This window comes from Nicotiana sylvestris, chromosome 11 (assembly GCF_000393655.2).
Source record: "Nicotiana sylvestris chromosome 11, ASM39365v2, whole genome shotgun sequence".
Classification (NCBI taxonomy): domain Eukaryota; kingdom Viridiplantae; phylum Streptophyta; class Magnoliopsida; order Solanales; family Solanaceae; genus Nicotiana; species Nicotiana sylvestris.
The window spans coordinates 102,897,483-102,920,113 of NC_091067.1; the positions used below are offsets into that span (position 1 = coordinate 102,897,483).

Sequence of the window (22,631 nt, forward strand, 5' to 3'; positions counted from 1 at the left end):
GGATGTGTGAGTTTGGGTTCCACAATGACCAAAGTAATTGAGAGAGTTCTTTGATGTGTTCAGTCAACTCTCGAAGCTCTTGTATCGCACTTGATCCATGGTTTTTCAAAGATTAAATGTTGTTAATGACTCATTTGTATTGAGGGAAATTGTTAGTCCAAATTGATGCTAGTTGAGGATGTTTTAGGACAGCTGAGAATTTCTTGGATTTTTCCTTAAGGGGTGGGTCTTAGTTTGTTTCCTTGAGGACAAGCAAAATCTTAAGTTTGGGAGAGTTGATTACTAGGGATTTTGACGCATTTTATACTCCTTCTTGCTTACGTTTTGATTATAAATTCATAAAAAATAGCCCCAAAAGGCTTACAAGTTGTGCTTGATTGCAGGTTTGATCCACAAAGTGACTACGATGTCAAAGATCATCTCAAAAGGAGTGAAACCTGCACAAGTACTGAGGATAAGACAAACTCAGGAAAAATAGTCCTAGTGCGACCGCACTACACTTTGTGCGGTCCGCACTAGGGGGATTCAGAGAGATGGTATTTTAGGCATTAAGGCAATGCAGCCGCAGAAGGTTTTGTGCAGTCAGCATTGAAGGCAATGCGGCCGCACTACCATTCTGTGCGGTCCGCAGAGCCAAGATTCAGAGAGATGCCAAGTTCAAGGATTGAACCTTGTACGGTCCGCGGTCCATTCTGAGGGGACCGTGCTAGAAGCCTCCGCGACCGCAGTCTATTCTATGCGGGCCGCGGAGCCTGGGTTCAGAGAGTCAAGCTTTAAAGTTCAAGAGCCTAGTGCGGCCGCACACCATTTTTTGCGGTCCGCACTAACCCCGTAGGGACATTTTTGTCCAGTTTTTTCAGCTTAGTATAAATAGAATCTTTTTCCATTTTTAGGGTATCAAACATTTTAGAATAGCTGTTGCGCTTGTGGGAACGTATCTTGTAGCCATTTTGGGCATTTTACTTACTTTTTATCATTGAATCTTTGTATTTAGCTTAGAAATTAATTAATATGTGTTCATCTTCATCTATTTCTCTATTTTTCTCTTCAAGTATGAGTAGCTAGACCCATTAGCTAGAGTTGTGGCTCAACCCTAGTATAGGTAATTGATGGGTGTTGCAATTTAGGGCTAGATTGACTATGGGTGTTTGCTATTTGGGTCAATTTCATGGTTTAATTACTGAATTAGTGGTTGCAAACACTAGTTTGTGCTAAGTTGACTTGGGCTCTTCTTGAGAAAGAGAGCCTAAGTCTCCGAAATTGGTCCAATAAGGAATTGGGATGGACCCAAGAGAATTGATAGTCCCAATTAAAGGGTTAAATCTTGAGAGAGTAATACCCGACTTGAACCCTAGTTGCTTGAGCAAATATGCATACCCAATTGGTCTTGAGAAAGTCAATTGGGAAAAATCATTCTTTCTACCGAGAGGTGTGAGAGTGGGTAATATCGAGCAATGGTTATAAAATATTCCCCAATCATGTCAATCGTGTCTTAGATGCAATTACCCGTCAATTGGCCACCTAGGTGAAAGTCACTACCCTAGTGCCTTTTAGAATATTTGAACAACTTGTAGCATTTTACTCTTAGCTAAATCTAGTTGCAATTATAATTTGTAATTTGATAATAGTAGAATTATAAAGAAAACCCAAAAATGAATAGAAGTGCAATTTGGAACCAATACGCAATCCCAACATAAATAGATACTCAACTCCCTTTTTAGCTCTCTTTGGAAATCGATCTCGACCCAAAATCGGGTAAAAGCTATTGCGACCCTCTCTCGCTACTTTTTAGTAGTGCGGAGTAGGCTGCGATCACTTTTTGGCACCGTCGCCGGGGAGCTAACAATTTTGGCTATCTATTTAGTTAGTTTTGTGTATTTTTCTTCTTTCCTTCTTTGTTACTTACTTATTTGTGTCACTACTCAGGTACCAATATGGCTTTTAACAACGCTAATGGCCCTCTTGGAAACGTGATTGCGGGGGAGGAGGTAGATGATGTTGAGAAATATGAGGTGCCTCTTGTACCTCAAGGACAACGTAGAGGCCGCAATGCCAATGCTAATCCAAATGACAATATTCCAAACCCTCGTCCGCCACCTCCAAGAGTGGCTCCTAGAGTACTTCTGAACCAGGGTTATGCAAGTGCTATTGTTCCACCCAGAATCCAGGCGGGCAACTTTCAGATAACCAATGTGATGTTTACCTTACTTGAGCAGCGTGGGTACTTCACAGATGCTGTGGATCAAAATGCCTACAAATATCTCAAGGGGTTTGTGGATACATGCTAGGGGAGCAAACAGACGAATGTGTCCGAGGATGCTCTTAGGTTAAGACTTTTCCCATTCTCACTTCAGGGGAAGGCATTAGATTGGCTCGAGAGACTCCCCAACCATCCCATCACAACTTGGGATGAGTTGGCGGATAAATTCATTTCTAAATTCTTTTCACCCGGGCATATGGCGACACTTCGAGATGAGATATTGGCTTTCAAGCAAGAGCCTACGGAACCTTTGCATGAGATTTGGGAGCGGTATAAAATGATGGTGAAAGAATGCCCCAACAATGATATGACCGACGCTATGATCCAACAAACTTTCTACAGGGGCAACAATACAACAAATCAATGCATAGTGAACCAACTTGCCGGGGCAACTTTATGAAGATGTCGTATGATGAGACATGTGACGTACTTGATGAGATGGCTGACACTTCTTCAGTATGGCAGAGTAGAGCAAATGTGCCTCAAGGTGACCCTACGGTTATCCATTTGCACAAGGAATTATATGATTATGGGCAAGCGATAGCTGAGCTTACTACTACTATGAACCAATGGGCTAAGGTGCAATTGCAACAAGTTCAGAATCCTCGCCAAGTGAATGCCATGTAGGGTGTAAGTATGCTTGTCAACAAGAGAAGGCAAAGAAGGCAACAAAACCAAGGGAATTCTGAGCAATATGATGATACATGTGATGGTTTTCAAAATGATGGTTATGATGACCAAAGTGAAGAGGTACAATATGTCAACAACTATCAAGGCAATAGATGCAACTCTTCAAACCAATAATGGTAACCCCAAGGAAATTGGGGCAATCAACAACAAGGTGGTGGTAATTGGAATAACAACAACCAAAACAACAATTGGGGGAATTAGAACAACAATCAAGGCAACCAAGGGAATTAGAATGGTAATAATAACAATTGTGGCAACAATAACAATCAAGGTGGATGGAACAATGGGAACCAAGGCAACTGGGGGTAAGGATTTCAAAGGCCCCCAATGTACCAACAACCGAACAATCCACCACCATTTCCATCTCAAGGTCCTAGTTCTTCGCGTAATGATATGGGCAGAATTGAAATGATATTCAAGCAGATGATGAAGAAGAATGCGGATTCTGATGCACAGTTAGCTTCTCACAACACCTCTATCCGAAACTTGGAGGTGCAATTAGGCCAAATCTCGTAGTCATTGAACACTCTCCCGAAGGGTGCTCTACCAAGTGATACGGTAGTGAACCCAAAGGGTGGGAACAATCATGTTATGGCGGTTACAACAAGAAGTGGGAGAGGCGGTGATGTGAATGCCCCTAAGCAAAAGCAAGTCGTGGATGATGATGTTGAGTTGCAAGATGACAAAGTCCCTTTGGTAGTTGAAGATATGGTTGATGAAAATGTGAACAATGAAGTGAGGATTGATATTCAAGAAGTCGAGGTGGAAACTCAAAATGATGTGAACCCGTCTAGGGAACAAATAATTGACATGCCGGCGCCAGTTGTGCTAAATGCCAAGGCTCCTTTGCCAAGACCACCTCCACCTTATCCTCAAAGGCTCGTGAAACAGAAGAATGATAATCAGTTTAAAAAGTTCATTGATATGATGAAAAGCTTATCTATTAATGTGCCTTTGGTGGAGGCACTTGAACAAATGTCGGACTATGCAAAATTCATGAAAGACTTGGTCACAAATAAGCATTCTATGGATTGTGAAACTATAAAGATGACTCACTAAGTTAGTACTATAGTGCATTCAATGGCCCCAAAGCTTGAAGATCCCGGTGCTTTCACCATTCCTTGCAACATTGGGAGTGCGGATTTTGCCAAGACTTGTTATTGGGAGCTAGTATCAATTTGATGTCATACTCAGTTTTCAAAACTTTGGGTATTGGGCAACCTAGACTGACTTACATGAGGTTACAAATGGCGGATCGATCGATGAAGCGACCTTTGGGCATTATGATGACGTGATTGTCCGGATGGACAAATTCATATTGCCGGTCGACTTTGTGATTTTGGACTGTGAAGTGGACTATGAGGTCCCTATCATTCTAGGGAGGCATTTCCTTGCGATGGGGAAGGCATTGGTTGATGTTGAAGCGGGTGAGCTCACTTTCCAAGGGGGAGATGAAAAAGTCGTCTTTCATGTTTGCAAATCTATGAAGCAACCCAATAGTACCGAGGTGTGCTCATTTGTAGACCTTGTCATAGCTGTGATTGTGGATGACACCAGCACTATGATCAACGTGGAGGACCTCCTTGAGGCCGTGCTATTAAATCTTGATGTAAATGATGATGCAAGCAGAGTGGAGTGCATGAATGCTTTACATGGGATAGGCTCTTATTCCTATGAGCCTAGAAAATTGTTTTGGATCTTGAAAATCGGAAAACTCCACCAACAAAACCATCAATTGAGGAGCCACCAGTGTTGGAGTTGAAACCACTTCCTCCACATCTCAAGTATGAATTCTTAGGCTCAAACTCTACTTTACTAGTTATTCTTTCTTCTTGCCTTACTAACATGCAGGTTGAGGCCACTTTGGCGGTGCTTCAAAAGCGGAAAAGGGCAATTGGATGGACTTTGGCTGACATTCGAGGAATAAGTCCCACGTTCTGTATGCACAAAATTATCTTAGAGGATGATGCAAAGCCTTCCTTGGAGCATTAAAGAAGATTTAACGAGGCAATGCAAGAAGTGGTGAAGAAAGAAGTGATCAAGTGGTTGGATGCCGGTGTTGTGTGCCCCATTTTCGATAGCTCATGGACTTCTCCGGTGCAATGTGTATCGAAAAAGGGTGGTATGACTGCGGTAACAAATGACAACAATGAACTTATTCCCACTCAGACAGTTACCGGATTGAGGGTATGTATGGACTACCGGAAGCTAAACAAGGTGACCCTAAAGGATCATTTCCCATTGTCATTCCTTAACTAAATGGTTGATCGTCTTGTGGGGCATGCTTTTTATTGCTTTTTGGATGGATACTAGGGGTATAATCAAATCTTAATTGCCCCGGAGGACCAGGAGAAGACCACCTTTACCTATCTGTATGGAACCTTTGCTTTCTCGGATGCCGTTCGAGTTGTGTAATGCTCCGGCGACCTTCCAACGATGCATGATGTCTATTTTCACCGACATGGTGGAAGATATCTTAGAGGTTTTCATGGATGATTTCAGTGTGGTTGGTGATTACTTTGAATAATGTTTGAGAAATTTGGATAGAATATTAGCCCGATGTGAAGACACCAATCTCGTGCTTAATTGGGAAAAATGTCATTTAATGGTAGAGGAGGGCATAGTGTTGGGCCACAAAATTTCAAAGTGTGGGATTGAAGTTGACAAAGCCAAGATAGAGGTTATTTCAAGGCTTCCTCCCCCCATTTCTGTCAAAGGGGTGAGCAGTTTTCTTAGGCACGCGGGGTTTTATCGAAGGTTTATAAAAGATTTTTTGAAGGTGGTAAACCCCTTGTGAAAGCTACTAGAAAAAGATGCTAAGTTTGTGTTCGATAAGGGATGCATGCAAGCATTCGAGCTTCTCAAGATTAAGTTGACCACTACCCCAATCATTACCGCAGCAAATTGGAGCTTGCCTTTCAAACTCATGTGTGACGCAAGCGACGTTGCGGTTGGGGCTGTTTTGGGTCAAAGGGTTAATAAAATATTTCATCCGGTGTTCTACGCAAGCAAGACCATGAATGAGGCTCAAAGGAACTACACATTTACCGAAAAAGAGTTGTTGGCTATAGTGTTTGTAATGGAAAAGTTTCGGTCGTATCTTATGGGGGCCAAAGTCATAGTGCACACCGATCATGCCGCTCTTAGGTACTTGATGATATAGAAAGACTCCAAGGCAAGATTGATGCGATGGGTGTTACTACTTCAAGAGTTGATCTAGAAATTGTGGATCGGAAAGGTAGTGAGAACCAAGTGGCGGACCACTTGTCCCGTTTAGAGGAGGAGAGGAGGCCTTGTGATGGACTTGAGATCAATGATTCATTTCCTGTCGAACAACTCCTTGCGGTGTCAATGAAGGATATGCCATGGTTTTTCGATGTAGCTAATTACCTTGTGACTGGAATAATCTCGTGTGAGCTCTCTTCTAACCAAAGGAAGAAGCTCAAGCGTGATAGTTTGGATTTTTATTGGGATGAGCCATACTTGATCAAGATTTGCACGGATGGTGTGATCCGAAGGTGTGTCCCGGTGGAAGAGTAATTGAGTATCTTGGAGGCTTGTCATTTTTCACCCCATGGTGACCATCACGGTGGGGTGATGACCGCCTAGGAAGTTCTTAGTTGTGGGTTCTATTGGCCAACCTTGTTCAAAGATGTGGGTGATTTTGTGAAGAGGTGTGACGAATGAGGTGCCTCTCAATACCATTCTTGAAGTGGATATCTTTGATGTTTGGGGCATCGATTTCATGGGTCCATTTGTTAGTTGTTATGGGAATACGTACGTTCTTATGGCGGTTGACTATGTTTCAAAATGGGTTGAAGCCATGGCTTTGCCTAACAATGAAGCCCAGAGTGTTGTTGCATTTCTTAGAAGAGCATTTTCACAAGGTTTGGCACTCCTCGTGCGATTATCAGTGATGGGGGTCTCACTTTTGCAATAGAACTTTCGACATGTTGCTTTCTAAGTACGGTGTCAATCACAAAGTTTCTACCCCCTATCATCCTCAAGCAAGTAGTCAAGTGGAAGTCTTCAACAGGGAAATCAAAAGTATATTGTCAAAGAAGGTCAATGCTAATAGGACCGATTGGTCGAAGAAGTTGGATGACGCTCTATGGGCTTATCGGACGACTTACAAAACTCTGATTGGTATGTCTCCGTATTGGTTGGTGTTTGGGAAAGCTTGCCATCTTCCGGTTGAGTTAGAGCACAAGGCCATGTGGGCTTTGAGGAAGTTGAATCTTGAATGGGATATTGTAGCCAATCTTCGTGTAGAGCAGCTCAATGAATTTGATGAATTTAGATTCCATGCCTACTCCAGTTTGTCCTTGTATAAGGACAAGATGAAGTACCTTCATGATAAATATGCTCGTGGAAAGGAATTCAAAGTAGGTGATTTGGTTCTCTTGTTCAACTCTCGGTTACGTCTGTTTCCGAAAAAGCTTAAATCAAAATGGAGTGGGCCGTTTGATGTTGTGTGTAACCCCTTTTGGTGCTCTTGATTTAAAAAATAAATATGGTGAAGTCTTCAGAGTTAACGGGCACCGGGTCAAGCATTATCTTGGGAAAATTGATGACAGCCACATGGTGGCACTTCTTCATTTTAAATGATGTGATGGTAACCTGCATCGTGCCACGACGTTAAATCAGGCGCTTCCTGGGAGGCAACCCATGTGTTTTTCTTCTTGCTTTCTTTGATTTTCTTTGAAGTATAGGATTGATTTTTGGGCTAACTGGTTGTGAGATATTACAGGGTTGCATTGATATAGTGCAAGACATAGCGAAAAAAAATGCACAGGTTTTTGAAGTTGCCAGTGTGGCCACAGTACATTTTGTGCGGACCGCATTGGTGAAGGGTAAAGTTTAGCCTCTCTGAATTTTGCCACTGCGGCCGCACTACATTTTGTGTGGTCCGCGGTGGACCTCTGCGGCCGCAGTTCATTTTGTACGGACTGTAGACTGTTGCCTTCTCAAGCTTGAATGAATTAGTGCAGTGCGGACCGCGGTCCATTTTGTGCAGTACGCACTGGTTGGTAAGATTGGGCCTCAACCCCTTTTCTATAAATAGGGCTTGAGGGTTTCCTTTTACTCTTTTCGCAATTTTAACTCTCAGAGCCGTAAAAACACCATTCAAAACTTCTTCTGCTTGTAATTAATTGTTGGAACTTACTTAGCTTCATTTCATCTCACTATCTGGTACCATAATCGTCCTTTTATTTGTTTAATTTTGTTAATTTCATTTAATTTTCATTTTTCTTAGCTTTTTAGTTCTTCTCCTTCCCGTATTTTCTTAATTGATTAGGTTAGAGTAATTTAATTTTGGATTCATGTTGACTTAATTAGTGTAATGGACTAGGCAATGACTTAGGGACACTCATTAGGTGAAAATTTGGACTTAAAAGCAAAAATCCCATGAACCCTAACTCAGTGCCAAAACTGGGCACTTAGTGCGGACCACGGTCGTTTTTGTGCGGTCCGCGGTACCCCAGTGCAGTCCATAGTACCATTATGTGCAGCCGCACTACTATTTTATGTGGTCCACACAGTCAAGATACAAAGGGTGGGTATTCTGAACCCCACCCTTGTACGGACCGCGGTCAATTTTGTGCGGTCCGCACTGACCCCTGTGCTGCCGCACTCCATTTTGTGCAGTCTTCACTGGGCTGTTTTCTGCAACTGTCTGCAATTCTCCATGCCTGATCTGCAACTCATTCTGTAACACTGCTTTCAACTACTGCAATGATATTAACGAGTTCATTTGATTGTGATTGCAGGCTATGGTTAAACAACGAGGAAAAGGCTCGAAACAATCCGGTAGAGGTGAATCCTCCCAAGGTGGAAAGCAGAAAATGGTACAACTCACTGCCCAAGCGAGGCAAAATATCAAGATTATGAGAAAGGCCATAAAAGCAGCTGATAAGGCCATTGACATGTCGGGGAGTGAGTACGAGCCCTCCCGGGAAATCTCTTCGGATTCTATACCTAAATACATCCTTGACTGGCCGGAGAGGCATCGATTGAGAGACACTCCTCCACCATCACCCACTGCCCAAGCACCAACTGATGTTTCTTCTGGGTCGTTTGAGGGCTCAGCAGCCAGTAGTGGGGAATACTCTACCTCTCCCACAGCTTCATTATTCGGGAAGGGTGCAGAAGGAGGTGAGGAGGAAGTACAGGAAAATGAGGAGGTAGCTGAAGGAAGTGAGCCTCAGGTGGGAGGTATTGCTAGAACTAGGAAGCTCGAAGCTTGGGAAGATAGGTTTGTAAGTGAAGTGACATACCATAAGTTTAGGGAGTGGTGGCCGGTGAGAAAACTGATCCCGGAGAGGAGCTTCATAGATAGAGACCTATTACCCCACAACCCCGATGTGCAAAGACAGTTTAGAACTAGAGTGGGCTGGGAGCATTTCATGGATGACTGTGTAGACGCCAATGAACACTTGGTCAAGGAGTTTTATTGCAATGTAGCCCACATTAAAAAGGGCTCCAAAGTGACCAAGGTTTGTAACTTGAAGGTGCTATTTGATGGGAAGTCGATAAATGAGTATCTAGGCTTCAATGAGGAGGATGAGAAATTGTATATGGCGAAGTTGGGAATGGGCGAGGAGGTCCGTCCATGGCTAGCATAGTACCTGGCAATCCCAGGTACCGTCCTCGACTAGTTGACTGTTGGAGTCAAAATATTGAGAAGGAGCTTTAACTTTGAGGCGAGGGGATGGGAGACTTTTGTTTGCAGCCGGTTGGACCCTACCACTCATGACAGCACCCTTCCTCTCCACCAGGCTATGTTAGTGGCTTCTATCATGGCAGGGTACCCCATCAACGTGGGGAATGTGATGTCCTGGATTATCACTATAATGAGAGCGGAGCATGACCGGAACTACCTTTTTCCCAACTTTCTCACAATGTACCTTCAGGACTTGGAGGTGGACAAGAGACCCTACGACATCAAGGTCAAGGCGATAGCCCCATTTTTCTGGTATAGCATGAAAGGGGATGACAACCCCAAGAGCAAGAACTACAAAGATCCTACTTCTGCCTCAATTGGCCAGTCTGAAGAGCCAATTGTGGTAGAGGTCCCTGCTGAGCCTACCTCCACTCCTACTGACATCCCTCCCGGACCTTCCACATCCACAGCTATTCCTGTCGGTCCATCCACATCAGCGGGCCCGGAGATCCCATCTTCCCGGGCCCATCCTATTACTTCCCACCATCTGAGCCAGGAACTTCTGAGTATCAACAACTGGATGCAGACTGTCTCATCCAAGTTATCCATCTTGACTACCACTGTAGAGGCTCAGTCGGTTCCCCCAGCTCCATAGATGCCACAGTCGATAGAGGATGCGCTCAAGGAGATACTTGACAATTAGAAGAAGATCCTCGACTCTCAGGCTACGCTCTCAAAGGCAGTTGATTCACATAGCAAGGTTCTCAAGGAGCTTTCTCGGGAGCACAAGAAGCTGCGGAAGACACGGGCCTCCAAGGAGTCCGTGAAGGCGCTGCATGCAGATGTTGACAGACTGAAGGCAGATCAGCTGCCTTTAGACTTATTGCTCGATAACCTATTCCCAGCAGCTCAGCCATAGCAAGAGCAGACATAGAGGCCTCTGAAGAGGAGGAGGATGATTCCTAGAGCTGATGATGCTATCATCCAGTTGGCGGACCCACCGGAGACTTCCTCTAGTCAGCCACAGGATATACTAGTTCCAGAGCCGGTCGAGGTCTAGGCCCAGGTCCCAATAGCAGAGGAGCAGACCATCGGGAACCAGTCTGAGGTTCCCGAGCACACAGAGGACCCAAGGACCACTCATGATCATATGCAGATAGACAGGGCTTAGAGAGTCTTCTATATCCTTTTTCCTCTTATCCTTTTGATGCTTTATTTAGACTAGTTGGCATTGAGGACAATGCCAGCTTTTATTTGAGGGGGTAGGCCCTACATTTTAGATGACTGTATATATATTGATACATTTTATGCTTTCTTGGTTTTTCATCTTTGGTCTGTATATAATTTGATATTTAGTTACATTTATCGCACTTTTATTTTACCTTGGGTCTGTATATAAAGTTACGTTTCATTGTACATATTCATCCCATCTATTGTATATTCAAATCCCCTCTTGTATATATTCATTCTATTTTCCTCAATTTTTTTCGTTTTTAGCTTCTTATTTATGTTCGTAGCTTTTTGTTTTGTTTAGACGTTTTCAATAAGCCTTTGGTTTTCTTAATGCTACGGTTCTTTCCAAATGTGGAGTGTTGTGTGAACCGGGTGACTCTTCCCTACGATGGATGGCGTGACAACCTTCTTAAGGGTTTGAGTCCGTTTTTCTTTTTTGTTTTTAATAGTTAGTAATTAAGGGTGCCTCAAGCAAAGCTTCACTTAGGCCTAACACATTTGCCTTTGATCTCATGGTTAAAAACAAATTGTTGTGTTTTCGATGGTGAAAGTCGTGACCTTGAGACTCTTGTATTGACTGATAATCATCAAGTGATTTTTCAGGACCATTGTGTGCTCAAATCGTGTCTAAGGTCGTTGTGGGCCCCTGACTCTATGTCTTTAGCAATACCTTAGCTTATGTGGTGACTAATTGAATTGCACGTCCAAGTCCCGAGCCATTGGTCTAGAACTTGCCCTGAATGTTTGTTGAGGCGAAATCATAAGTGAATTTTGATTGATGCATGATTATAGGCTCTCCTTGATCGAAATGATAGTTTAAGCAATTCCATAGCCTGCCAATGATAAGATCCGTAGTAAACCCTTTTGAGCATTAGACCTCTTTCTTTCAAGAACCATGATACAAGCCTATACCCATTCTAAAAGATACCCTCTCTTGGCACCCGATATTTCCTTTAGCACATGGCAAAAGTATAAGTATGGGGGAGAGATGAGGATTAGAACAAAGTGGTAAAATAGCACAAAAATGAAGAAAAGGAAAGGCAATGAAAAAGAAAGAAAAGCAAAAAGACAAAAAGAATGCTAAATGTGAAAAAGAATAAAAAGGGATTCAAGAAAAGCAAAGAATGAAAGGTGTGAAAAGTTGAGAAAGGAGAAAAAGGTTTGAAATGAATAAGATAGAGTGACAGTGTGTCTCTCTAACCCCTTAGAAAGAAGTAAAATGACTCAAAGAGTCAAGAGAATGTGTGCCAAATAAATCAAAAGAAGTGCTTAAGGGAAGATGAAACCTACTTAGACCAAAACATGTCCTACCCTGAACCAAAAGCCTTCACAATATCTCCACAAAAGCCCTATATGATCTTGATTTGAATGAAGCTTACATTAGTGGATACTCACATAAGGGGCAAACATATGGTACTTAGAGCCGGACTTGTAACATTTTCTTGAGAGAGATGAGTGAATTTCTACTAACCTCATTTTGTGTGCCAATATTCTAAAAATGAGGTTTGCTTAGGGAGAGTTGAGGATGTGTGAGTTTGGGTTCCACAATGACCAAAGTAATTGAGAGAGTTCTTTGATGTGTTCAGTCAACTCTCGAAGCTCTTGTGTCGCACTTGATCCATGGTTTTTCATAGGTTAAATGTTGTTAATGACTCATTTGTATTGAGGGCAATAGTTAATCCCAATTGATGCTAGTTGAGGATGTTTAGGACAGCTGAAAATTTGTTGGATTTTTCCTTAAGGGGTGGGTCTTAGTTTGTTTGCTTGAGGACAAGCAAATGCTTAAATTTGGGAGAGTTGATAACTAGGGATTTTGGCATATTTTATACTCCTTCTTGCTTACGCTTTGATTATAAATTCATAAAAAATAGTCCCAAAAGGTTCACATGTTGTGCTTGATTGCAAATTTGATCCACAAAGTGTCTACGATATCAAAGATCATCTCAAAAGGAGTGAAACCTGTACAAGTACTGAAGACAAGACAAACTCAGGAAAAACAGGCCTAGTGCGGCCGCACTACACTTTGTGCGGTCCGCACTAGGGGGAATCAGAGAGCTGGTATTTCAGGCATTAAGGCAGTGCGACCGCAGAAGGTTTTGTGCGGTCCGCATTGAAGGCAATGCGGCCGCACTACCATTCTGTGAGGTCCGCAGAGCCAAGATCCAGAGAGATGCCAAGTTCAAGGATTGAACCTTGTGCGGTCTACGGTCCATTCTGTGTGGACCGCACTCGAAACCTCCGCGGCCGCAGTCCATTTTGTGTGGCCCGTGGAGCCTGGGTTCAGAGAGTCAAGCTTTAAAGTTCAGGAGCCTAGTGCGGCCGCACACCATTTTGAGCGGTCCGCACTAACCCCACAGGGGCATTTTTGTCCAGTTTTTCCAGCTTAGTATAAATAGAATCTTTTTCCATTTTTAGGGTATCAGACATTTTAGAATAGCTGTTGCGCTCGTGGGAATGTATCTTGTAGCCATTTTTGGACATTTTTACTTACTTTTTATCATTGAATCTTTGTATTTAGCTTAGAAATTAATTAATATGTATTTATCTTCATCTATTTCTCTATTTTTCTCTTCAAGTATGAGTAGCTAGACCCATTAGCTAGAGTTGTGGCTCAACCCTAGTGTGGGTAATTGATGGGTGTTGCAATTTAGGGCTAGATTGACTATAGGTGTTTGCTATTTGGGTCAATTTCATGGTTTAATTACTGAATTAGTGGTTGCAAACACTAGTTTGTGCTAAGTTGACTTGGGCTCTTCTTGAGAAAGAGAGCCTAAGTCTCCGAAATTGGTCCAATAAGGAATTGGGATGGACCCAAGAGAATTGATAGTCCCAATTAAAGGGTTAAACCTTGAGAGAGTAATACCCAACTTGAACCCTAGTTTCTGGAGCAAATATGCATACCCAATTGGTCTTGAGAAAGTCAATTGGGCAAAATCATTCTTTCTACTGAGAGGTGTGAGAGTAGGTAATATCGAGCAACGGTTATAACATATTCCCCAATCATGTCAATCATGTCTTAGATGCAATTACCCGTCAATTGGCCACCTAGGTGAAAGTCTCTACCCTAGTGCCTTTTAGAATATTTGAACAACTTGTAGCATTTTACTCTTAGCTTAATCTAGTTGCAATTATAATTTGTAGTTTGATAATAGTAGAATTATAAAGAAAACCCAAAAATGAATAGAAGTGCAATTTGGAACCAATACGCAATCCCAACATAAATAGATACTCAACTCCCTTTCTAGCTCTCTGTGGAAATCGATCCCGACCCAAAATCAGGTAAAAGCTATTGCGACCCTCTTTCGCTACTTTTTAGTGGTGCAGAGTAGGCTACGATCAGTACACATAACACATCTTTCAGTACATCACCTCCTGTGAGTTGACACTCCCCCATATGTGAGATTGATGCTGAATCTCCAGTAGGTAATTACACTTGTCCTGAATTTCCTACTGAAGTTTCATTTTTCAGTAAACTCTTATCACCAGTCATGTGGTTAGTAGCACCAATATCTACTACCATTTTCACAGTTCTAAGTTCTCATATAATGCTACGTTACCATAAAAGCACTTACCTGCCATGTTTGCACTAGTCCCTGCAGTAGAGCCTTTGTTCAGCAATTGCAACAACTGATTATATTGTTCTTTAGTAAAGAACCGAGCTGGTTCAACATTACTGCTTGGCTGATATTTGCTTGTGGTTAGTGAAGCTATCATTCCTTGCTGTCCAGATCCATCTATCATGATTGCATTTGCTTTCTTTTTATGCTTGAAATCAGAAGGATAACCAATAATCTTGTAACAGTTCTCCTTCAGGTGCCCTGTCTTATTACAAAATTCACACCTCATCAATTTATAACATTCATTTCCAGTATGGCCTTTCATATACAAAAATCACATTCTTAGATATAGTTTCTCCTTGGCTTAGATGTAGATTGAGCAGTAAACAACACAATAGGATCATTATGCCCAATTTGCCCATAGGTAGCACCAGTAAATGATTTCCTGCTTTCTTCATAAACTACCATAGCATAAGCCTTATTTATAGATGACAAGCTTGGCATTAATAGAATCTGACTCCTTGCTTGGTCAATATTGTCATTCAATCCCATCAAAAATTGTAGCAGTCGTTGATACTCCAATTGTTCAATATACTCAGTGGCTGATGTAGTAGGTGGCAATATGGAATCATAATCTGCCCAAAGGTCTTTTAGCTTGGTGAAATAAATCGATACTGACGAAATCCCATGTGTTAGGGCGAATATTTTGTTATACAAGTAATACAATCTCGATGCATTCACTTTGTCAAAATGTTCCTTGAAGGAAGCCCATACCTTCTGTTCATTCGAAGAAAATAGTACTCCTATTACCAAATCTCTGCTCACATTGCTCAGGAGCTATCAAGTCACAATCGCATTTCACCGATCCCACTGACTTTCTAGATTTGGACCAAAATCCTCCTTCGATGTTGATCCATCAACTAAACATAATTTGTTCTTTCCTAACAACGCTACTTTCATTGCACGACTCCAAAAAGATTAATTTTTCATACCTGCCAAAATGAGTCCCACAGGCATCGATCCCGGACCATCAGATGCATGCAAGTAGAGAGGATGATTATGATCTAACACAATCGAGCTAGGTATCGTTCCGATGCTCGTATTGTCTCCATTGTTCGCATTATCAGTCGAGTTCTCTGGAGGCCATTGATAGACTACAAAATTAGGGTTCAAAGCTTCTGAATTTGAGTAGATTCTCTCGAATTATCTTCGAAGAGAGAAATTGAGATTGAGAATTTACGAGAGAGAATCGGACAAGAGCTATGCTCTGTGTATTGATACAACTGATTCAACTACTAAGAAGGAGAAGCTACAGTATATTTAACTAACTAACCGCCCTTAGGACAGTTGTGCATCACTAACACTAACTAATACTATAGTTAAGTTAGGCTAACTAAGGTTAACTACTAGGGTTAACCTATATTCTTTACATTATGTCATTCACTTCGTGGTGTAGCCTCCATGGGATACTAGCATCATTTGTTAACCATTGAACCAATAATAGGGAATCATTTTCCACCTCTAGCTTCCTGATATTATGATTAATGCACCATTCAATTCCAGCTTTGAGTGCTGGTGTTTCTGTAGTTGAAGGAGGACGCCATTTTACTGCGAATTAATAACAGGTCCTACCTTATCCATTAGTTCAAAAAAGTGATTTAATCTCATAAATGGAGGGATTCTAGGGAATTGCTTATGAGCAATTATATTAATTCGATGGGTGGTACGCAAGATAATTCTATTAGATGACATACTCACCCTTTCATGTCTACTCGAACATCTTGCTTTCCAAATCTGCCAAACGATAACACCTGGTGATATTTGGAGAATCAGTTTATGAATATGATTATGATCTTTTTCCATCCACCATGTAATGATCATATGTCTGATGCTCCTCTACGCCCTCCTGATCCCGAGCATTTGATTAAAAAAATTCCAAATAGTGTCGACTATTCTGCTATTGATAAATAAGTGCTCCTCATCCTCCTGATTAGGATTGGTACAACAAGAACATATCGAGGGGAGAGAAATACCAAATCTACCCATATTCGCATCCATTGAAACTTTATGCGTGAGTAATCTCCACAAAAGAATGACACTTTAAAAAGACTTTTCCTATGCCATATCATTTTATTGACCAGAGAAGTGTTTTTTCTTTCCCTTAGGCTTTCCTAGGCATAGTCACAATTAAATCTTCCGTCTAATGAAACAGTCCATATAAGTTGATCATTTAGATCAGAAGAGCCAACTTTAACTCTTTGGATCTGTTGGACAACATGTAAAGGAAGTTATTGGCATAATTTTGAAACATTCCCCTCTCCATTATCAATATAAGTAGCGACTTGAGATCTGATGGATCTAGATGCACACCAAACTGAGCTAGGTTTCCTAGACCAGTCCAATTGTCCCACCAAAAGTTAGAGTTGCCCTTATTTACTTTCCAAAGGATTATATGGTCAATTCTATGTTTGATTTTCATCATTTTTCTCCAAGTATGTGAGTGGGTATAGTTCCATTTTCTGGCCATGGAGTGAATCCTTTGAGAGTATTTGGCTCTCATAAATTTTGTCCACAATGACTCTTTGGTCCGAAACACCCACTAGAACTTTGTTGCAAATGTATTTGAGATATCGTGGAGGTTTCTGATTCCAATACCACCTTCATCAGTAGGTAAGCATAATTTCTTCTATGATATCCTGTGGGATTTCTGTTTTTTGTCTCTTGTTCCCCAAAAGAAATTAGCAAATACCTTCTCAATTTCGTTAATACAATCTTGGGAGGTTGGCAAATTGATAGAAGGTGCATGGGCATAGCTGTTAGTACATGACTTATAAGAACCTTCTTACCACCAGGTGATAGAAGGTTAATATGCCACGATCCTACCCTTTGTATTATTTTAGTAGCCATTTCCGTAAAGAAATGAACCTTTTTCCTTCCATAAAATAAAGGACATCCCAAATATGTGATTGGAAAATCCTTTTCCTGCATGTCCAAAGTCCCTGCCACTATATTTTTCCTTCTCTAAGAGATATCTTTGTCCATCAAGAAACAGCTTTTTCCTTTATTAATGAGTTGACCAGAGTTCTTCTCGTACCTAGTCAGGGTCTCCTGAATCAGTTGTAGAGTTGATGTTTTACCTGAGCAAAAAATAATAACATTACAGTATAAACTAAATGATTAATCTTTGGTCCATTTCTATTGTGCTTTCTTTATCCACTAAAATACAAAAGCTACTTTATTTTCCCAAAAAAATTTCCCACCCAAAATCCTTCTCTTCCACGGTGCTGCTGCCCCAAATTTGGGAATTCTTGGATTTTCACTGTTTCAGTCCGTCACTCACCGGCAGTTGGCCACTACCATTTGGTGTCCACTTTTCCATTTCACTTCACCTTGTTGCTGCACCACAAATCTCTCTTATTCTCTTGCTTCTTTTTTTAATTTTTTTTATGTTGGGTTTCTCTGAAAATAAATTTTTTGGTGGTATAGTTAAGTATTTAAGAATATAGACTTACAAGTTGCTAAACCCCTTTGATCCTTTCATTTTCTCCCTTGTTTTTCTTTTATTCAATTCAGAATTGATTTTTTTCTCTGTTCCAATCTTTACTTTATAGTTTATTGTGTTATTGTGCATATTGTTCTCTTGAATCTCTAATTGTATTAGCTTTTGCATGATTTTTATGTAAACATATGCTAAGATGATGTGTTTCAAGATCAGATAAGCTTTTAAAGCATTTTGTTGTCAGATTTTTATTTTCATTATTTGTTTTGCTCTTGCTATTGATTCCTTGATGGCGTTCATTGGAAGTTTAGATTTTCAGTCTTAATTCAAATTTATACCAAAAATGCATATGACATCCTTGAATTAATTATGAGTTGGATTGAACATTTATTTTGTAGGAAAGATTGAGATGGATAAATTTGTTGTAAAAATGAATTATTCTCAACCAAGTTCTAGTTCTAGTGTGCCATCATTTAATCAGGCGATAGCTCCATAAATTCATACGAATGTCAATTTTTCTCATCTTATCGATGAGCTTGACTCAGAATCATTTAGCACCGACCCAGGAGAAAGAATACCCATTGCTAATTATAGCCCTCGATTACGAGATGAGGTGAGGAGATATTACATTCAAAATGGGTCTTATCAACCTACTAATCATCAATTTCCTAAAACTACAATAGGAGGGAGAATGCACCAATTTAAACCAAGTTGGTTCAAAAGTTTATTTTCAAGATGGTTGGAGTATAGTGTGAAAAAAGATGCCGCATATTGTCTATGTTGTTATTTGTTCAAAATTGAATTCGTTCATGGAAGTGCGAGTGAATGTTTTACAAAAAAATAGTTTTAGGGCTTGGAATAAGGCTCTTGAAAGGTTCCGTTTGCATGTCGGTGAGATTACTAGTGTCCATAATAAATGTTTCAACAAGATGCTAGATTTGTCAAATCATCATCAATCAATTCAAGTTGTGTTAGACAAGCATTCTGAGAAGGTAAAAAGTGAGTACCGAATGCGCTTGGAAGCCTCAATTGATGTTGCAAGACTTCTCTTGCATCATGGATTACCTTTCCGAGGTCATGACGAAAGTGAATCCTCAACAATCAAGGCTTATTTCTAAGCTTTTTGCGGTGGCATGGGGACAAGCATCCGAATATGGGAAAAGTAATATTAGAAAATGCTCCACAAAATGATACTTTAACTTGTCCTATGATTCAAAAGGATATTGTCAATGCTTGTGCAAAAGAAACAATGAAATCTATAATTGAAGACTTCAATGGAGATTACTTTGGTATATTAGCCGATGAATCCAAAGATATCTCGTACAAAGAACAAATGACTCTTGTTTTGCGGTATGTTAATAAGAATTGTGAAGTGGTAGAACGATTTGTTGGCCTTGTCCATGTTAGTGATACATCGGCATGCTCATTAAAGGAAGCAATATATTCTTTGCTTTCGGATCACTCACTAAGTACATCTAAAGTACGTGGACAAGGTTATGATGGAGCTAGTAATATGAACGGAGAGATAAGTGGTCTCAAGACTTTAGTTATGAAAGATAGCTCATCGGCATATTACATTCATTGCTTCGCTCATCAATTGCAATTAACACTTGTACCTATTGCTAAAAAGCATTTAGATGTTGAAGACGTTTTTGATCATGTTACTAATATGTTGAATGTTGTTGGAGGATCTTTCAAGCGCAGAGACTTGCTTCGTCATCATCAAGCTGAAGAGTTGGAGCAATTACTTGGGTCCGGTGAAGTTATTAGGACAATGATTAAATCAAGAACGTGAACTTCAAAAACCAGGTGATACTCGTTGGGGATCCCATTTCAAAACATTGGATAACTTTTTTGCTATTTTCTCTTCTATTGTTCATGTGCTTAAATTGATTGAGTATGAATGTTCTACCTCACATGAAAGAAATCAAGTAGAGTATCTTTTGGGTAAGATTAGAACATTCAAATTTATTTTTGTGCTTCACTTGATGGTGAAAGTGTTAGCCATGTCAAATGAATTGAGCAAGATTTTACAAAAAAAAGGATCAAGATATTGTTAATGTCGTGGTATTTCTTGACATTACAAAGAAAAGGTTGCAAGATATGAGGGAAACCGGATGGAAATCTCTATTGGATGATGTTTCCTCATTTTGTGATATGCATGATATTTTGATTCCGAAGATGGATGAGTCTTACTTTCCCGGCAAGTCTAAGCGTAAGTCTAATGTTTGTTACTCACATTACTTGCGTGTTGAAATCTTTTATGTTGTGATTAATGTGCAACTTCAAGAGCTTAATGAACGTTTTGATGTAGTGAGTAGTGATTTGCTTCTTGGGATGGCTAGCTTGAGTCCAGTTAATTCCTTTGCTAATTTTGATAAAGATAGAATAGTAACATTGGCGAAGTGTTATCCAAATGAGTTTGATAAATTGCTGCTTCGGGATTTGAGTTATCAACTCGATACCTTCATAATTCATATGCGAGGTGATGATCCCAAGTTCTCCAACTTGCAAGGAATTAAAGATTTAGCAAAAGCATTGAAGTAAATCTTGTGGAGACTTATGCACTTGTTTATTTACCGGTGAAGTTTACTTTGATTTTACCTGTTGCTACTATAAATGTGGAGAGAGTATTTTCATCCATGAAGCGAATAAAAAATAAAGTGTGAAATAGCATTGGTGATCAATATTTAAATGATTGTTTAGTTTGTTACATAGAAGCATTTGAAAAGGTAAGTAATGATGCTATCATTGACCATTTTCAAAATATGAAAACTCGTCGAGGACAATTGTAAATAAATGATGTACCTGTATGTTTTTGTTTACTTAAGGATGTAAGAATTATGTATGTCTTACTTATTAGTTATAGTGACCAACTGATTATGGTAGTATTTTGTTAATTGGAAGATATTTCCAATTGTCAAAACATGAAAGAAGTTGTCTTTTTGTACTTTTCATGTGGGAATTTTTTTTATGATATTGGTATTACTGCTGAAAATTTTATGATGTGCGCTAAGTTGTCATAATTTATTTTCGTTCGATATATTTATCTATATAAATAGAAAAGATGAATAGCTAGAACCGAAACACAAAGTTGATCAAACCGACTATATATTTATCCCATTTAGATTGTATAAATAATAATATATCTATGTATAAAATAATATGGCACCCGAAACCTTCAAATCCTAGATTCGCCTCTGCCACCAGGTGATAGAAGGTTACGATGCCATGATCCTACCCTTTGTATTATTTTAGTAGCCATGTTCGTAAAGAAATGAACCTTTTTCCTTCCATAAAATAAAGGGCATCCCAAATATGTGATTGGAAAATCCTTTTCCTACATGTCCAAAGTCCCGGCCACTATAGTTTTCCTTCTTTAAGAGATATCTTTGTCCATCAAGAAGCAGCTTTTTCCTTTATAAATGAGTTGACCAGAGTTCTTCTCGTACCTAGTCAGGATCTCCTGAATCAGTTGTAGATTTGATGTTTTACCTGAGCAAAAAATAATAACATCATCAGTATAAATTAAATGATTAATCTTTGGTCCATTTGGCAGCATGTTAAAACCAATGAACCTTGGATTATCATAAAGTTTGTTTAGACTTCTAAAAAGAACTTCAACAACAATTATAAATAGAGAAGGTGATAAAGAGTCTCCCTGTTTGACTCCTCTATGAGATTTGAAAAATCCATGTCTTCTGTCATTGAGAATCACAATATACCAATTGTTAGATAGAAGATTCCATATAATGTGGATCCACTGCTCATTAAATCCCATTTTCCTTATGACAGAACCCAAGAAGTGTCAAGAAAGCCTGTCATAGGCCTTGTTCATTACTAACATAACTATAACATTGCCTCCCTTATTAGGTTTTCTTATATCATGGATGATTTCCTGAGCAAGTAGAATATTTTCCCCAATAGACCTTCCTATTATCGCTTTGATTGTGTAAGATAATCATAGGCAATAACCGAGATAACCTGTTATTCATCACTTTGGAAATCATCTTCTGAAAAATATTACTGAGACTAATAGGTCTGAAGTCTGAAAATGATTAAGAAGAGTCTATTTTGGGAATAAGCACAAGACAAGTATTGGTAAAGAACCTGGGTATTTGATCGCTGTTAAACACAACTCTAACCATATTTACCATATCATCTCCAATAATGTCCCAAGTTTTCTGGAAGAATAGGCTATTAAAGCCATCGGGGCCTGCAGAGCTGTTAGGATTGATAAAAAAAATTGCATTTCTAACCTCTTCCTGTGAAGGTTCTGCTAGAAGCATTATATTATCGTCATCACTGATCAATCTAGGTATGCAATTCATAATACTCATGTCAATATCTAGGTTGCCACTGTTGAATAGATCCTGATAGAAATTAACAGCAGCTATGGCTATGTTATCCCTCCCTTCCACCCACTGGCCATCAACATTAATCCTATGAATGTTAAGTAATTTTCTTTTGCCTCTCACAACACTATGGAAGTATTTTGTATTTTCATCACCCTTCAGTTGCCATTTAGGATTGGCCTTTTGTTTCCAGAAAGCTTCAACCACCTTATGGTGAACCACTAGTTCGGCCTTAGCTCTATTAAGATTCATTCTATCTTCTTGGTCCAAAGAGTTCATAAACATCTCCTCAAAGTAATTAATATTATTTTCAAGAAGACGTGTCTTGACAAAAATATCTCCAATCTTGTTTTTTGGATACTTAGAGCTCTAC

General features: G+C 40.0%; 3 protein-coding genes across 3 annotated transcripts; 2 read left to right on the top strand and 1 right to left on the bottom strand.

The window, feature by feature from the left end:
* The first annotated feature begins 19,056 nt into the window (after positions 1 to 19,056).
* LOC138868074 (uncharacterized) lies at positions 19,057 to 19,698 on the top strand. Its single transcript, XM_070161644.1, has one exon. The coding sequence runs from the start codon at positions 19,057 to 19,059 to the stop codon at positions 19,696 to 19,698; it is 642 nt and encodes a 213-aa protein (XP_070017745.1).
* Positions 19,699 to 20,006: 308 nt separating this feature from the next.
* On the top strand, positions 20,007 to 20,450 carry LOC138881422 (uncharacterized). The gene has a single exon (XM_070161645.1). The coding sequence runs from the start codon at positions 20,007 to 20,009 to the stop codon at positions 20,448 to 20,450; it is 444 nt and encodes a 147-aa protein (XP_070017746.1).
* Positions 20,451 to 21,961: 1,511 nt separating this feature from the next.
* On the bottom strand, positions 21,962 to 22,510 carry LOC138881423 (uncharacterized). Its single transcript, XM_070161646.1, has one exon. It carries the CDS (start codon positions 22,508 to 22,510, stop codon positions 21,962 to 21,964), a length of 549 nt encoding a protein of 182 aa, XP_070017747.1.
* Between the last annotated feature and the right edge of the window lie 121 nt (positions 22,511 to 22,631).

Excerpts from the sequence above, each read along its gene's own strand:
- LOC138868074 (XM_070161644.1), top strand. The coding sequence starts at position 19,057 with ATGGGAAAAGTAATATTAGAAAATGCTCCACAAAATGATACTTTAACT.
- LOC138881422 (XM_070161645.1), top strand. The coding sequence starts at position 20,007 with ATGAGGGAAACCGGATGGAAATCTCTATTGGATGATGTTTCCTCATTT.
- LOC138881423 (XM_070161646.1), bottom strand. The coding sequence starts at position 22,510 with ATGAATCTTAATAGAGCTAAGGCCGAACTAGTGGTTCACCATAAGGTG.